At 35.8% G+C, this 18,684-nt stretch overlaps 1 protein-coding gene across 1 annotated transcript in view; it reads left to right on the forward strand.

Moving 5' to 3' along the window:
• Positions 1-18,684, forward strand: part of LOC308662712 (ubiquitin-like-conjugating enzyme ATG10) — a gene marked incomplete at its 3' end in the record, with an annotated part of 121,536 nt that overhangs the window by 90,974 nt on the left and 11,878 nt on the right. The window contains exon 5 of the mRNA XM_081318854.1: positions 5,155-5,252. Coding sequence (XP_081174980.1) covers positions 5,155-5,252 — 98 coding nt within the window. The remainder of the gene's footprint in view (positions 1-5,154; positions 5,253-18,684) is intronic.

Below are 18,684 nucleotides of genomic sequence, written 5' to 3' on the forward strand. Positions count from 1 at the left end.
GACAGATTTGATCTAAACACTTGGGTGACCATGCGACCAACAATAATAATAAGGAATACCAGGAGTTGATACCTGCGGGAAATCCAAATTAGGACTTAAATGATTGTAGTACTCTCTTGTCTGTGCTCTACAATTTTCCATCCAAAGAGTTGTTCCTAGGATTAGGGAGTTTGAAATCCTGAAATCATTTCTAACTTTAGTTTCCTATATAGCAGCATCATTAGCTTTTCTGTGTGGGATTATCTTGCTTTATCTAGATTAACACATCTGAATGTTACTAGTGATATCATTTTCTTTTTAATTAAAAAGTAGCTTAAGATGCACTGAATGTGCTTGCTAGATTTAATCACTTGCTGCCTTATATTGTTTAATGGCTTTTAATTTTGCCATGTTAGCATTTTAACTTGCAAAATTGGAAGAGGAAATTTTAAAACAAATCTGGTAAAAGAGTTTTTAATCTCAGGTTCATATTTTTGCACATGATAATTTAGGGTATATTTGCAATTTAGGATGTAAGAAATGAGATGCATATCTCAAGCTGTATTGCTTGTAATAGTTTGCTAACTTATTGTGAGATTATATCCTTGTAATTATTATAAACCTTTGACAAAGTAGCAACACACTGTTGAAACCTATTTGCAGGTGGGCAAGTAATGAAATGCTTGTTGCTTAAAAATATAAAGTAAGAAGCCAATTAATTTAGCATGTGAAAATATGTCAGCTTTGTATTCACTGGAACAACAGTACTGCATTCCGTTTGGGTGAAAGTGGAGGGTGGAATGGAAAGGCTGCTGCGGTTGCAGGTACTGTATAAGGCAAGTTTCATCCCTACCCCCATTTTTTAAAAGTATGCTATTTTCACATAATTAGTATTCACTATATAAGCAGTTAATCACCAGAGAAGAGCTCCCAGAGACAAAACAAGTTGTTTAGCTTGTCAGCATCAGGGAATCAGATGTGTTGAAACATGATTCCATATAGCTGGAGTGGATATTACAGAAGCTGATAGGTGATTTAATGCACCATCATTATATTGCATGCCAACAGCTCCCCTTGCAGTACAGAATTTTAATTGTTCCTGAAAGTATAATTATGTGCTCTAACATGTTTGTTGGGAATTTTTCCATAGTAGAAAACAATAGCTTTTGAAGGATCTTCACAATTAACTCTGACTTCCTTCTATCTTCCATTTCTTCACTAAAATGTAGGACCAATGCAGAGCTAAAATGGACCATTTCCCCATACAGTTTTGTTTAAATGCCCTGTTGCATTTAAAGTTGCAGAATTGTAATTCACAGAATGTGTTTCTTTTGACAGAATGGCAAAGATAAATCTAACATAATGGAATCATTCAAATTAAAAAATGGTTAATATCTTCATTGAACAGTTAGTTGTGAAGATTAATTCTTTCATTATTTAGTAACTCAGTTACTGTTTGTTAACAGTAATTTGAAAATAACTTATTTAGTTGGATTTGTTGATATAGTCTTAAACTTGTTTTAGTAGTACATGGAATGTACAGATAGAAAACAAAGCTTATCTAGTACTAATAAAAGAAAGCATTTAATGCCACATTTCTTTCTAATGTTATACACCAGACATGTCAAACACAAGGCCCGGGGGCCGGATCCGGCCCACGAAGTGGTTTCATGTGGCCCGCGAAGCCATCCTGGAAAGAGTGAGGGAACGGCCCCCACTGCCCTAGCCCTGGCCCAGAGACCCTCCTCCTGCCAGAGACCCTCAAATCTGTCCCACTCCTGCCCAGGCCCCCATAGGCACCCTTGATACGAACGATATAGAGCTGGCCACGCCCACCCAGTAGGCCATACTCACTCTAGCCATGCCCACCCAGTAGGCCACGCCCACCCTGGCCATACCCACCTGGCCCCCTGAGGGCAACCACAATGCTGATGCGGCCCTCAATGAAATTGAGTTTGACACCCCTGTTATACACACACACACACACACACACACACCAATCAGTCATGGATATTAAGTAAGAGTTTGTGATATATTAACACTGTGATTGGTATATTATATCTTGTATTGTGAATATTCATCCAATAAAAAGTTTCTCTAATGTGAATATTATTAATTTTCTTTCATTTTCAAAATAATTAAAGTCTTAATTTCTTAATATTTGGTACAGGTAGTCCTCAGTTTACAACAGTTCATTTAGTGACCGTTCAAAGTTACAACGGCACTGGAAAAAGTGACATGACTATTTTTCACAGTTGCAACCATTGCAACATCCCCACGGTCGCATGATCAAAACTCAAGTGCTTGGCAACTGGCTCATATTTATGATGGTTGCGATATCCTGGGGTCCTGTCATCCCCTTTTGCAACCTTCCGACTAGCAAAGTCAACAGGGAAGCCAGATTTAGTTAACAATTGTGTCGCTAACTTTACAACTGTGATAATTCACTCAACAACTGAGGCAAGAAAGGTTGTAAAATGGGACAAAGCTCACTTAACAACTGTTCCGCTTAGCAGCATACATTTTGGGCTCAAATGTGTCGTAAGTGGAGGGTTACCTGCACTAACATTTTGTCATAAATATAATAAATTATTTTTATATTGCTAATTGTTTATTCTTCCATATGTAAACATTATTCATATTGCATTATTTATATATCTGTAGGATTCTGGCAGCACTTTGTGTACTTTGTAGTAAAGTAAATTACAACTATGACACCAGAATCTCTATGGAGATTCTCAGTCATCGAGGTCATGGTTGTTCCAAAGGTGCTTTTTTCACGAGGCAACTGGACTTTCTTGTTTTTCTTTGAAGATATTTCACTTCTCATCCAAGAAGCTTCTTCAGCTCTAACTGGATGGTGGGGAATGGCAGGATTTATACTCCTTGCAGACAGCTGATCATTTGCTTTCTTTTAGCAAGTTGTTGAAGCCCCTGGAGGCTTATCTGTGTCATCAGGGTCAGCTGAGTAGTGCAGATGGGTGTGGAGCCTTATTGAAACTGTTGAAAGGACTCTGTTGTAGACTGGAGATAGATGATGTCGTTTTCCTCTCCTCTGTTGAGAGAGGCCTGTTCTGAATAGTTATCAGAGCTGGTATACATGTTCTTGCAAGAAAATGAAATTATAAATACTTTTAATTTTTTTTTACGTAGAAGTGACTTGTGTAGCAGCAATTTTATCATTATTAAAATTAATAAGAACATTATTACCTCACCACATCTAACAGTTCTTGAAATGTTAAGTATAAATCTAAAGATTCTTTTGAACTCCACCACTTTATTCCAAATTTGCTATTTCCAAATAAAAATCCCAACTAACTGGAATTAATTTTAAAACTGTTATTTAATTATTTAAAAATTGGAAGTAAAAATTATACCTCTATATTAGTAACACACTATAAAAGTTTCCCCCCCCATTTATTTGTGTGATAGTAATGCCATTACAGTAGTGTACATTAAAACAGACAGAAACTTTGAAACAGATACTGTCTTCTGCTTTATAGAAGAGTTTCGGAATCAGATGGACAGACTTTGCAATCTTTTAGCCTTTTGAAGGCAAGGAATTGATCCTTTATCCAAATATACTGCTCAGCAATAAATGCAATTTATGTAGCTGCTTTTCTATAGTTATAAAGACTTCATTCTAGAATAGGATCAATTCAATCAGACAAAGAATACTTGAAACAGAATAGCAATTAAAACATGAAATTGTGCATTACCATATCAATAACAGATACTCATATTTAGCTAAGCAAATTTGTTTTACTTAATGTCTGGAAGGAAGCCAGTCATGACAGATGTAAAATGGAAGTTTTGCAGCAGAAATCATATCTTTTTTTGTGTTTAGCATTTCCTATTAAAACTAGTGCTGTGCAACAAAAATTCTTTTGCATTTGCTTTAACCACTTGCCTTTAATCTGATTAAGAAGAAATTGCTTTTTGTAACTTTCTTACAAAAAGAAAGTTGCAGGAATATTCTCATGAAATTCTTGTACTTACTTTGTTTTATAAAGTGGCCAAAGAGAATATGTTGACAATCTTTCTTTCAATGTATAATCATCTTTCCAGCAGTCTACTACTGCCTTAGTTTCCTATAATTCAATTAAATCCCAAAGGAGACATCTTGAGGAAACTCCTACAATGGGCCTTTTTCAAAACAGGAAATGTGAGTAGCAAGAAAGACTGCAAAGTGAAAAAATATCCATAGAAGAACTCTTGATCATCTCAGAATTATTAAGTAAATTCTAAAACAAAATGAAAGGAAATACACAAGCACCTCAAGAATGGAATAGGAAAATGGAAAAATTCTAGATAGAAGATAGCTTTTGGGAACTTGGAGGACCAGATTTCTGAACAGTAGTAATTAAAAGGCACATAAAGAGCCTTTTAATTACAACTTGTTTTGGTTGTTTTATTTGTATTAGTAACTTGATAGCTAACCTACCAATATTTTGAGCTTATTTTCTGTTGTGACACATTCCAATTTTCCTATACAGATATTAGTTTCCAGTATTCTCTTTGCTTCTTTCATATTGGTTTTCCACTAGACATTAGTGCTGCTAAATAGTAAACAGAATGTTGTCCTCCATTTACAGTATGTTAAAAAAAACTGAATCTGATGGCAACATGATTTCAAGTCCTATCTAAATATGACATTCAAATGTTAATTGGAGGAATAAATCTTGTTTATTTCATGAAGATGAAAATGTCAATGGAATAAGACTATCACAGTATAATGTCCTTCTGACACCTGATAAATGCCATGATAATGACAGATTGGGGGGAAAATTAAAATATTCTCTCATTTATCAAAAACAGTTCATACATTTGTTTCAATACAGGGACTTTATTTTATTAAACAAAGGTGATGTAAGAGTGAGGGCCTAATCAATATTGCACAGAGGATCTTGTTGAGGGTAGCTATCGTACCATTTAGAGTTACTTAAGTTACCAAACAATGATGAATAAAGTTAGACATCCTAATTTGTTTGTCTCTATACAAACAAACATCATGACATTATTGCTGTGATTCTTTGAGATTAAGAAGAATTAATGTTATCATCACTGTTAATTTTGTTTGTTTGCTTTCAATCATGTACATTTTAAAGATTAAAAATTATATAGAGATGTTATAAACAACTTCTCACAATAGATTATGTGGATTTCTTTTTACAGATGGAAAATCTTTAACATTACATGAAATATGGAAAAGTGTGCATGAATGCTATATGGATCGCCTCTGGCAAGGACCATGGGATACGATTACGCAACAGGTTAGCTATTTCTGTTACTTGTATGGAATTATTTGTTTGAGGAATGAATTTTGGAGAAAAAAAATATTGTTATTAGTCCATTGAGTAGGATCTACTATGAAACATGTGTTCGTTTGAATAGAAAAGTTACTAACTAGAAAATAATGTAAAGAGTTTTTAGATTGCTGTTTTTTAAGCATAATACTTTTGCCAATCAATTAACTACAAATATGTATTTTCTAATTTTACTATTGAGCATAGTAACAACACTTCAATCTTATCTGAAGCGGCCAATGATCATTTATCTTAGAAAATAATGAATCATAAGGAACTCCTACCTGATTTTGAAAAATAATATTGTAACACAGAACAATTTAGCTTCCCTCCATCCCAAAATGTGCAACTGTCCAGAGATCTTGGGCAACATATTCATGTAATAATCAACAACAGCAGTAATACATAAGAAGTTTTGATTGATTTCTATTGTGGTTTATACATTTTACCACTGTACTACAGAAATAACCTATTTAATAGATCCTATAAAGAGGGAGAGCTGTTCTGAATTGCAGGATAATAATCATGCCATTAGTTTGTATATAATTCACTATATTGGGAAAGTAGCCTTTAAATGCATGGTCATTTTTTCTTTAATGAGGTTGAGATATAGAAAAACCTAATTTTGGAATTTTCTCGTTCTTGTTTATATCTTTTCAAGAACAAAAAGGAACAAAAAAAAGATTCACAAGCTATAAAATTGAAGGAGAATTTTTCAAAGAAGTACTAGATTATTAGATTAGTACTGCAAAAAAGGTGATTTTATATGAGTTTAGCATTTTAAAATAATGGTGGAAATCAAACAAATAGTAAATGCAGTCAATATAAGAATAATTTAAAATGAACAGTTAATAAACTTTTTATGTAATCTGAGAAAGACTTAAACTAATTTTGACAGACCATTTGGAGAAGAAAGAAATTATCATTAATTCCCAAATGTCTCATGTACCACCTTAGGAGGCTGCATTTTTTTCTAGTGCAGGAACCTATAAAAATAAAATTTGAATTAAAGAAATGCTGACAGGATGCTTTGGAGTGGGCATGGACATGCTGTCAGCAGTTCCCAAGTGCAAAACAAATAGTTTCCTGAGATTGTGTAGTATTGTGTAAGTCTAGGAATAGATGCCACTTCTTAAGAAAAATACCAGAAGGTATGGCTCATACCCCCTGCTCCCCCTGTAAAGCATTTTTTGGCTTCAGATCCAAAGCCGTGCACATCCCTCATTTATTGCTTTCCACATTTTATATGCCAGATGCAGTTAGGCTGAAGCACAAGATGGTTCAAGGTGATTCAGTTATACTGATATGTGGGATTCAGCTGGCATATATACAATTACTTTGGCTGAAAGTATTTTGCATTCTGCATGGAACTAATAATTGAAGCAGTGTAAGGGAAAAGAGGAGCACACATATAAGCAGTCTGATTGTACTGATCCAAATGATGTGTTAAATTTCTATCAGAAAATTTCTGTCAAAAAATATTTCTAGGACATTCTGTTCACTTTTTTCTAGACTCCAGTGCTTGAGTAAACAGAAAACCCTAGTGGGTTTTGGTAGTTAAAGTTCTAAATCTAGAACCAGGTCTAAATATTAAGTCTTTCAACTAGGAACCTCTTGAGGAATAGCTGCCAGTAGAACTATCTCCTGCTTTCAGTTATTTTTCACTCTGAGAATAGTGGCCTGAATATTGGAGTATTTCTGCAAACATCTCAAAGGGTAACTCAGTACCCAGTAATTAATATTAGATCAGAGGCAAGTTTTCAGTTATAATGGTTATGTTCAATATACAGAAAGGCACGTATATATTCATGTGAAGATTGATACACTGCAAAACAGACTTTCCCAATCTAGTATCCACCAGATGGGTTGACTACCAATTTCATAATTGCTTAACAGTATAGCCCACTGTGATATATTTTATATAGTTAATAGGTTAATGAAATATTGGACAAGGAGAATGAATGGTCCAGTGGGAGAGCATACACTTAAGCATGTAGAAAGTTTCACGTTTTCATTTTTTGGCAAATTTAAAAAATCCTTTTTGGTAAGCCTCCTCAAAAGCATGTTACTGGGGCCTTATATCCCTAGTTAATGATTCTGGAAGCTATTTCAGCATTACATCATTTTGCTCATGTGTATAAATTAGCATCAAGCTGGACTATTTTTAACATTGATCCAGCTGATACTCTTTTTTAGTATGTGGTTAAGAAGCTGAAAGGCAAGCTTTTCTAGTAGTATAACAGTGCTATCCATTACATCATTTAATTTATGGCGGTGTTGAGCAAAAAAATCAATAAATTATTTCTAAAATGTCAAGGATGTTCATAATACTGTTTTTTAAGGAAGCAAACTCAAAACTGTTTCTGAAGCTTTGATGTAACAGTGCTAAGGCAATACAAAGTGGATTCATGATAGAGTTTAAATCTTACACTTACATCTTAAAGAATGTGTATAAGATAGCTATTCATTCAATAAACATTTTCCTGGACGTGCTGCAGGATTTTGTTAATAGAAAGATTTGTGTATAGTGTACCTTAATAGAAGGTTGTTAGGATTTCTCATTAAATGCCTGATCAATTGTTATCAGCAGTTGCTATAGTGCAGGGCTTTTCAACTTTTCACAGATTGTGCCACTTTTAGGACATGACAATATTTGAGTACCACCAGTGCTTAGCAAGGTGTCAAAAACTTGATGACTAAAAATGGGGGGCATTTTGGGTTTTACTGATTAGATTCATTTGTTGTTATAGAAATGGCTAGTTTATAATATTATGGAAAAGTAAAAAGTTGAGGTTCAATGTTAATGCTTCCTTCTACTGCAACAGAGGAAGTTAGAAGTCAATACCTTTTCTTTTTCCCTTCTCCCCCTAACTTTTTTCCCTTTTTCCTCCCCACTGTGTCCTACTGTTTGCTTTTGTATTTTTGTATTTTATTCTATAATCTAATAAAATGTTACAAACTGTAGAAAAAAAGGAAAAAAGTACCAGTTTTAATTTCTTCGGTGGCAGTTCCTTTGCTGAATCACTTTCCCTTTGCACTGACAAACTATGATGAATTTATCCATATTTACTAATATGCACCACTACCAGCTGGCTGGTCAGCCCTTCTTCTCTCCCTCTCCTCTCCTTCCATAGTGTAGTAAGAATGCAGCCCCTAGTTCCTTCACTGTACCCCTAAAGACACAGGAATCAAGTGCAAAGCACAAAAGGCTCACAAAAGCCTCCCAGAATAAAGAAAAACTCCATTTTTTTAATTTAAGCTGCCTCAGGCGTATGACAATGTTGCAATTGCAAAAGCAATAACCTTAAATTAAACCTGTTTACCTACAAAGAAAACTTGCTAAAAGCCATAGACAGATTCAAGATAAGGGGGTAAAACTAATTAAATTTGTTTAAAAGGATTAAACCTATGGAAGCCAACACTTTGGACTCATTGCTAGCCTTTGTAAAATAGACTAAAATATTCCAATAACCAAAACACATAAACCAAGCCTCTGAATTATAAAACGCTGTAAAAACTGTACAAAAATCATTATAGTAACCAATCAAGCTGCTAGCTGGCCCAGAACTAAATAAACCAACCTCCTTTCCGACATGCTCGTCTCCCAGCTTTTCATTTCATCAGCACTGATTGCATTCTCCTGGCTGGAGAAAATGAACCAGGGGACCTTTTCTTAAAGCAATAGCTTCTTCTTCTTCCCTGTCTCTTTTTCCTCCCTGCCTGCTAAGCTCCCCTTCCACAACTTCTTCTCCATCCCCTTCCCTGCCAAAACCACCTCCTTTTATATCCTTTCCTCTCCTCCCCCACTTTTCTCTTCAGTTCACCTCCAACTAGGGAAGCACTAATCAGCTGGAGCCCTGCAGTGCTCCTGGGGCTTCTGTCCTGTAGCTACAGCTGCCTCTCCCTGAGGCTTGTGTCACTTCAGCTCATTCCCCTCCCCTGCTACACTTGTTTAGGTGGGTTGCATATCACCTGCCATGTGCCAAAGTACCACTGGTGATACGTGTACTACCAGTTGAAAATCCCTGCTATAGTGCACTAGCTAGAACTTCTGTAAAATCATTTGTAGTATCAAAACTGAGGAACACAAACATATAAATATGCTGACCTTGGTTTAATTCATATTTTTTATTTCCATGAACAAATTTGAAACTTAAGTTTGGAGGGACCGTAGGTACCAATATATCCAAAAATGTGTTGTTCTGTTGTGCTAATTGAAACTTTCTACTATACAATCACTCCTGGAAATCAAAGAGTGGATTTTTAAAATTCTTGGGGGCACAGATTTTCAAATATGTACTTCAAATATTTATGAAGCATTTGTATAAATGTAAATCTGAGTCAGAGTCATTTTCATATATACTTCTGTTACTGTTTCTGTTTCAAAGTTGTGGAGAGATAAGATGATAGACAAAAGCAACAAAATTCCAAAGTTCATTTTGACATGGGGCCTGCCATCATCCCAATTAAGGCTTTAAAAAACCTTCAACTGAGCATTGGTGTCAAAAGTTTTATTTCATTTGCTATTTGGGAGATTAAAGAACAAACTGGGAGCCATAAACCTTGTATATTGGGCTTCATGCCAAAAGTGGCAATAAATCTCGACTCTCCAGACACTTAAACCATATTCAGGTATTGTTTATAATGGGAACTCAGATGGGTAACAAGCTAGGTTAGTTGCCTTATTGCAGACAAGAATAAAACCAAATACCCAGAGATGTGCCATCTGCAGTACATAAAAATATCTATTGTATATGTTGGTGTACTAAGTTAAAATTCTAGGTCTTTATCTCATGTTTTTCTGAGTCAAAGAAAATGAATCTGTTGACTTCGTGGCCTTCTGATTGAGAGGCACCTGCTCAGTTTTGGCATAATAGTTCTGTCTAGCATGGGAATTGCTGGCTCTGCCTTGGCAAATGCATTCCTTACACCACAGGTGACTTTCAAGTGTGCTATTGTAATCCTTGACATACCATGAAAATTCTGATGATGCATGATAATTTTAAGCTATACCAACACACTGCTTATTGGGTGAATTAGGTACGTACATGGAAAGCATGCTATGGCTTGCCTGGCCTGCTTTAAATAACCTGTTCATCTTTCTAGAAGATCAGAATAGAAGATACAGATAATTCACTGAATATAATATTATTTAAGGGAAAAGAAACATTTAATGTATTTAATGGCTGATTCACTGAGAGCATGATGAGCTGTCAGGTGAACCTAAAACAGTTTATAATTTTATATCAATTCTTTTGCTAGGTTTTTGTTCTAGATGATTTTTAAAAATCTTTAGGAAGGAGCTTTAATAAATTCCTGAACAAGAAAACTGACAGATTGTATTTTCATTGTGGATTATATAAATATTGCATTGGTAGTTCATGAAAGACACACTAATCAATAGCTAATAATAAAGGAACTTGAAGAGATGCTTTGCAGCGATGTTGATGTGAATGAAGTGCCCTTCTTCAAAATGCTGAGGCAGCCATGTCCTCTTGAAGGTTAGATTCAACTCAAATGTTTATCTTTTTAAACAGCTATTAGACATAACAGAAAACAGGGTATCTATATGTAAGTACACTATGCCACTGAATGCCAATTGCTGGAGGACCAGAAGACTATTATCCTTACAGTTTCTTTCCTGGGAAAGTTCTAGTTCAGTAAATCTTAATTTCTAAATTCTAAACATGAAAAGGATGCACATAAACTATTGGGATTTGTGCATGAAAACTCAAATAAATTCAACAAAGATTATTTTCAAGCAGAGGTTACTGCTTGGAAGAGTGATGCTAATAAGACAATGTTCTGTGTTAAGTCAAGATCTGCCATGCTTACACTCACAGACAGATAAACACAGAGCTACTTTATAGTGGAATGTTTATTCTATAGTATAACTATAGACAAGGGACGCGGTGGCTCAGTGGGTTAGGACGCTGAGCTTGTTGATCAGAAGGTCGGCAGTTTGGCGGGTCGAATCCCGAGTGCCGCGTAACAGAGTGAGCGCCTGTTACTCGTCCCAGCTTCTGCCAACCTAGCAGTTCGAAAGCACGTAAAAATGCAAGTAGAAAAATAGGGACCACCACGGTGGGAAGGTAACAGCGTTCCGTGCGCCTTTGGCGTCTAGTCATGCCGGCCACATGATCACGGAGACGTCCTCGGACAAGCGCTGGCTCTTCGGCTTTGAAACGGAGATGAGCACCGGCCCCTAGAGTCGGAAACGACTAGCACGCATGTGCGGGGGAACCTTTACCTTTACCTTTACCTTATAACTATAGACAACCATTTTGGTTATCTTTAAAAGTATGATTATTATGATTATGATTATTATGATTATGATTGTTATTGTTGTTATTGTTGTTGTTGTTGTTTGCTGCTCATCTCATCAAAGAATTTCCAGAATTTTTTTCTTGCTTGACCTGTTACAACAAAAGCATCGTAAAAAATTAAACTATTACAGTCTCATTCTTGAAAGTACATGTTTTTAGACAGGAACGTCTGAGACAAAATTCATCCCTTAATTCTTCCTTTTTACACTTTCCAGTAGATACTTTGAGTTAATTTGTATTTTGAATCTAAGTTTGTCTTAGTGTTGCTTTCTTCCACACTATTGTAATTGATGCATTTCCTCAACTTCCGATTTACACAAATTTTTCTGTGTAAAAACTAATTTGAGTGATAAAGAATCTGGTCAAACTGCTAATAAGACAATGTTCTGTGTTAAGTCAAGATCTGCCATGCTTACACCCACAGACAGATAAACACAGAGCTACTTTATAGTGGAATGTTTATTCTATAGTATAACTATAGACAACCATTTTGGTTATCTTTAAAAGTATGATTATTATGATTATGATTATTATGATTATGATTGTTATTGTTATTATTATTGTTGTTGTTGTTGTTTGCTGCTCATCTCATCAAAGAATTTCCAGAATTTTTTTCTTGCTTGACCTGTTACAACAAAAGCATCGTAAAAAATTAAGCTTTTCCTTTCGACCCCAAACCACCCCAGTGATGCCCTCAACGTGATGTCCCGTTGCCTGGAGGCGGTTCGGGTCTGGATGGGGAGGAACAGACTTCAACTCAACCCCGACAAGACGGAGTGGCTTTGCATACCTTCATCCCGGGTTTATTCGGACATTCCACCTCTCGCTATGGGGGGTGAACTATTACCCCCCGTAGATAGGGCTCGCAACTTGGGAGTCCTCCTAGATTCACGGCTCACCCTGGAAGACCACATAGGAGCTGTGACTAGGGGGGCTTTCGCCCAGGTTCGCCTGGTGCACCAGTTGCGGCCCTATCTAAGCCGGGATGATCTATGCACGGTCACTCATGCGCTCGTGACCTCTCGACTAGACTACTGCAACGCTCTCTACATGGGGCTGCCCTTGAGGACCACCCGGAAGCTCCAACTGGTACAGAATGCAGCCGCGAGAGTTGTGTTGGGAGTCTCCCGATACTCCCACGTTACACCTCTGCTCCGTGAGCTGCATTGGTTACCAGTTGCCTTCCGGGTGAGATTCAAGGTACTACTAATGGTGTTCAAAGCCCTACATGGCAGGGGGCCGGAGTACCTGAGGGAACACCTGCTGCCGGCATCGACTTCCCTCCGCCCTGTGCGTTCCCACAGAGAGGGCCTCCTCAGGGTGCCACCGGTCAGAGAATGTCGACTGGTGGCCCCCAGGGGGAGATCCTTCTCTGTGGGCGCCCCGGAGCTATGGAATCAGCTACCGGTTGAGCTCCGGACGGCGCCCGACCTTCGCTCCTTTCGCCGCGAGCTAAAAACATACTTTTTTGAACAAGCTGGCCTGGCCTGATGAGGGGATTGGGGGGGGGTTGTTATTGTTATTTTATTAGGTTTTAAAGATGTATTTTAGTATGTGGGCATTTATTTAATCTTGTTTTAACTTTTGTAATCTGTATTTTTATTCTTGCCCTGTTCACCGCCCTGAGTCCTTCGGGAGAAGGGCGGTATAGAAATATTATTAAATTAAATTAAACTATTACAGTCTCATTCTTGAAAGTACATGTTTTTAGACAGGAACGTCTGAGACAAAATTCATCCCTTAATTCTTCCTTTTTACACTTTCCAGTAGATACTTTGAGTTAATTTGTATTTTGAATCTAAGTTTGTCTTAGTGTCGCTTTCTTCCACACTGTTGTAATTGATGCATTTCCTCAACTTCCGATTTACACAAGTTTTTCTGTGTAAAAACTAATTTGAGTGATAAAGAATCTGGTCAAACTGCATTATAAAGAGTCCTGTGGTTCCTCAAGAACTTGATGCGGTACTGTGAGAGATTGTGGGATTAAAAAAGAAGTTCACTTGAATATAGCCAATTTTGTGTTACTAGAGATTTTCCTTTAGATATGGGAATTTTTTAAAAAAATGAGCAGATTCCATGGTCTAAAAAGTTTGAAAATTCCTGTTCTATCCTATACTACCAATGCAATACTTGTGAGTGATGATTTCACATACAATCTAGTTCTTTGCTGTCAGGAATATTTTGTTAAGGTAAACCATACTATCCTTAGTATAAAAAGTACAGCTTTAAAAATTATCAGTGTTCACATTAAAAAGGTCATGGAATAACTATGTAAGTATAGTAATTCATTATATCTTCTTTTACACTTTTCTTTATTTGTGCTGTTTTTTCTATAGGAGCTATTACATGGACTTCTCTTAAGAAGCAAAATTTGCCAAGTACTTAGAAAATGCTGCATAAAAATAGCAACATAATATTAATTATGACTCAAATGTATAATTGCTTCTACTTTTTAGAGAAAACTGGAGTTCTAGAGTTTAAACTGAAAAATTGGCAGACCAATTTTTGTCATTAGAATTGGCACTCATTATTTTTGAAAAATAAACAGACGATATATTTTTCAGCCAAAATAAAATTAATCAGTTATCAATGTTTTACTACTTTTGCATATTATTTTAATGTTAAATTAAAATAATTCTAAAGTTGTGAGATGTGTTGAAGGAGTAAGAGGCAACTTTGACAAGTGTAACAATCCATAAAATAAGACAATAATGCAGCATGATATATATATATATATATATATATATATATATATATATATATATATATATATATATATATATATATATATATATATATATATATATATATATATATATATATATATATATATATATATATATATATATATATATATATATATATATATATATAAAGTGTTTGTTAAGTATTTAGAATACCTTGCTAACCCAAGGTATTTAAAATACCTTGCCTAACCCAAGGCCATCAACAGGCTGTAGTCACACAGTGACAGCTCATATTTGTGTAAATTTTTTGGGGGGGATTGCTAACAAAGAATTAAAGGGAGACTGATATAGCTATTTCAAACTGATGAGAACAAATAAGTTTGAAATAGCTATATCAGTCTCCCTTTAATTCTTTGTTAGCAATTCAAAAAATTTTTTTACACACACACACACACAGACACACACACACACACACACACACACACACACACACACACACACACACACATATATATATATATATATATATATATATATATATATATATATATATATATAAACAGTGATTAAACTAAGAAAGATTACATTGCTAAAGTAGTGGTAACAGAAAGGCTATGAAGTCTGGTTTTTAAAATGATTATAATGCTGTTGCTCTGTAATACTAATTAAAACACTGCTTCAGAAATATTGAATGTATATTTCTGGAATTCTGGATGATTGATGAGCTAGCATGTCTCGAATGAGCAGAGACAACTGAATGACCGAAGAGTAAACTGATCCTACATGTAATTAGTCATATGTGGGAATCACATTGGGAGAGAGCAAAGTGATATAATCAAGAGACTAGCTGAACCCACAGCAAGAATGGGTAGAGCAAGAAGCACCAAAGAAATCTCCTTAGTATATTGCGTTGTAAAGGATACTGGAGGAGAGATGTACAGATAGTCTTCAATATGTTCTTACATGATTAAAGAAGATAATCATAATAAATCACAGAGAAATATAATTCTAGCACTTTAATTCTATCATATATTTAATATTTTATATGTTCCTATAAACTATGATTTAGCATTTAGGCTCCCCGTTTTGTATGCAGAAAATGTTAGAGTTGAAATGTGCAGATGAATCTTTTGCTAGCTGTCGGGCCTTTAGAAATTCAAATAATAACTGTGGAACACATTTCAGAGTTGCTCATGTACACAAAGGCCATGCTAAACTGATGCCTCCAAAGTTGCTTTCAGAAATTCCTGTTGATTAGGGAAATCTGGAGTAACCTGGCAGATGAAAACATTCAGCTGGACAGAGATGCTGGAATGACAGAACCAGTTTTCTGAAAGTGTGATTTAGGGAGCGCTCTTTTGGGGAATACTAGGCAAATTCCTAATATGCCTATGGTAGACTATAATACAAGATGCCATTTCATGAAAATATATCTTTATCTATGGAAGAAGGAACTTAAAACCAGTGAGGAGTTCATTAGATCCTGTATATAACATTAAATCACAAGATGGCTGAATCTTGAGAAGGAAGTGAAGAACAAAAACGTTTCTTTAGATGTATTATTGGCAAAATATTATAAATACAGGTTATTTCAATATGATGTTTAAAAATGTCTTTATATTACTAAAATTCCCCTTGTTGTGACCTTTTAACTGAGAGAAATGGTGCAACAGTTTTACAACCAAGATACCTCAAATGGGCTAATGTGTAGAATGCATTATTTGTTGTTTAGTAGCCGTTCAAAATTCTGAAGGACCTGAAAAAGGGACTTATGATATGTATACAAAGTTTTGATGTCTGACCTCCCAGTCACCTGACCACATTTTTGGTGCTCAGCAACTGGGGCACATTTGTAGCTATTTACAGTCCCCAACCTTTCTGGCTTGACAGCCTGGCTGGGGGGGGAAGAGGGGAACTGGGCCACACGAGGTACAAGGCAGCGCACATGCATGTGCAGCTTGACTTGTGTGAGTGGCAGGATGGTGTGTACGTGCGCACAGCTCAACTTGCACAAGTTTTGAATTACGTGCATATGTGCTGGCCTGCTGCTTGCGCAAGTCGAGCTGTCCACATGCATGCACTGGCCCAACATTTGCACAGCCCACTTCCGAACAGGCCACAGCCTGGTAGTGGGTAGTGGGTCCCAAGATCATGTGGCTACAATTTATGATTTTGTTTCAGAAACCAGTGTTTATTTCCACATTCTGACTCATAGCGAACAATGGGTTCACTTAACACTCATGGCAATGACGCCTGGGCTCAATGACGCCTGGGCTAAGTCGAATAATACCAGTACTTAAGCCTTTCATCTGTCTAGAGTAGTCCGAAAGGTCCTTTTTCAACAGGCAGCTGGACTTTGTTTTTCCTGTGAAGACATTTTGCTTCTCATCCAAGAAGTTTCTTCAGTTCTGAGTGAAGAAGCTTCTTGGATGAGAAGTGAATTGTCTTCAAAGGAAAAACAAAGTCCAGTTGCCTTTTGAAAAAGCAGCTTTGGGACATCCATGACCCTGATGATTGAGAATCTCCATAGACAATCTAGAGCAGTATTTCTCGATCTCAGCAACTTTTAAGATGTGAGAAGTTCAACTCCCATACTGGCTGGAGAGTTCTGAGAGTTGAAGTACACACATATTAAAGTTGCTGAGACTGTGAAACACTGGTCTAGAGGAAGTAAGAAGAACAAACAAGATAAAAGCTTGAGAGCAAATATCTATCTCTAGAACCAGATCAATTGCATTCAGGAATAGTGAAGAACTTAGTGGATAGTCTGGTTGCTGCTTTATGAGAATGGAGAAAAGCAAAACTTCACAAAAGTGGAGAGAAGACATTCCAACCACGAACAGTCCTGTCTATCTGACATTCATAGTGATTACCAAAGGTTACCACAATGTTCTTGTCCATAATTCTGCCAGGCAAATTTTATTTCAGGTTTTAATGGAATAACTTCCTTACCAGCTTGTGGGAATGCTGTATACATATACTGTATATTTTGACTTTAGCAAAACATTTGATAAAATAACTTATCATGCTGATTAGCAAGCTAGTTAAGTGTGGGCTAGATGTCATAGTAATTAAGTGGATACATTAATTATGGCTCAAAACTCCTACTGAAAGAATGCATATTAATGGATTCTCATAATTGGAGAGGGGTATCAAGTAGGATGTCTCAAGGATCAACCCTGGTTTGTTATTATTTTTATTAATGATTTGGATAAAGTAGTGAAGCAAATGCTTGTCAGATAGGCAGATGATGCATACTTGGGTAGATTAGTTAATACTGTGGAAGGCAGAAATTCAAAACAATATTTATAGATTGGAAAAAGTGGGCTAAAAGAAACGGAATGAAATTGAATTCAGACGAGTGCAAAATTATATACGTAGAAATCCAAACCAAATGAACAACTAAAAGATGTTACATAGAAAAAGCAAGACCTGTTCTTTCTTGCTCCAGAGTCTGATTCCAACTCTATGGTATATATTTGTGTAAAAAAATTTTTGGCTTGCTAACATCAGTCAGAATCTCAGAAGGGTATGGCTGACTGATGAGAACAAATAAGTTTGAAATGATCATATCTGTCTCCCTTTATTCTTTGTTAGCAAGCCAAAAAAAACTACACACACACACACACACACACACACACACACACACACACACACACACACACACACATATACATATATATATATATATATATATATATATATATATATATATATATATATATATATATATATATATATATATATATATATATATATATATATATATATATATATATATATATATATATATATATATATATATACCGCATTTTCCGGCGTATAAGACGACTGGGCGTATAAGACGACCCCCTACATTTCCTGTTAAATTATAGGGTTTGGGCTATACTCGCCGTATAAGACTACCCCTCTTCCAACGCACACCAAATAAAAATTAAAAAACATCAGATTTGATTTTAATATGGTAATTTTAATTCAAATGCTTATGACATGCAGGTGCTTAGTAGGAAAACTGTCACTTATAAACATAAGGCTGTTTGTCATCAAACATGTAAATATAAAACAGTGCAAGTGGATTAAACTTAATAATAATAATAATAATATAATAATAATAATAATAATAATAATAATAATAATAATAATAATAATAAGAAGAAGAAGAAGAAGAAGAAGAAGAAGAAGAAGTTGGAGGGGACCTTGGAGGTCATCTAGTCCAACCCCCTGCTAAGGCAGGAAACCCTATACCATTTCAGACAAATGGCTGTCCAGTCTCTTCTTAAAAACTTCCAGTGTTGGAGCATTCACCACTTCTGGAGGCAGGTTGTTCCACTGGTTAATTGTTCTAACTGTCAGGAAGTTTCTCCTTAGTTCTAGGTTGCTTCTCTC

This window comes from Vipera berus (assembly GCF_964194415.1).
Source record: "Vipera berus genome assembly, chromosome: 2".
Classification (NCBI taxonomy): Eukaryota; Metazoa; Chordata; class Lepidosauria; order Squamata; family Viperidae; genus Vipera; species Vipera berus.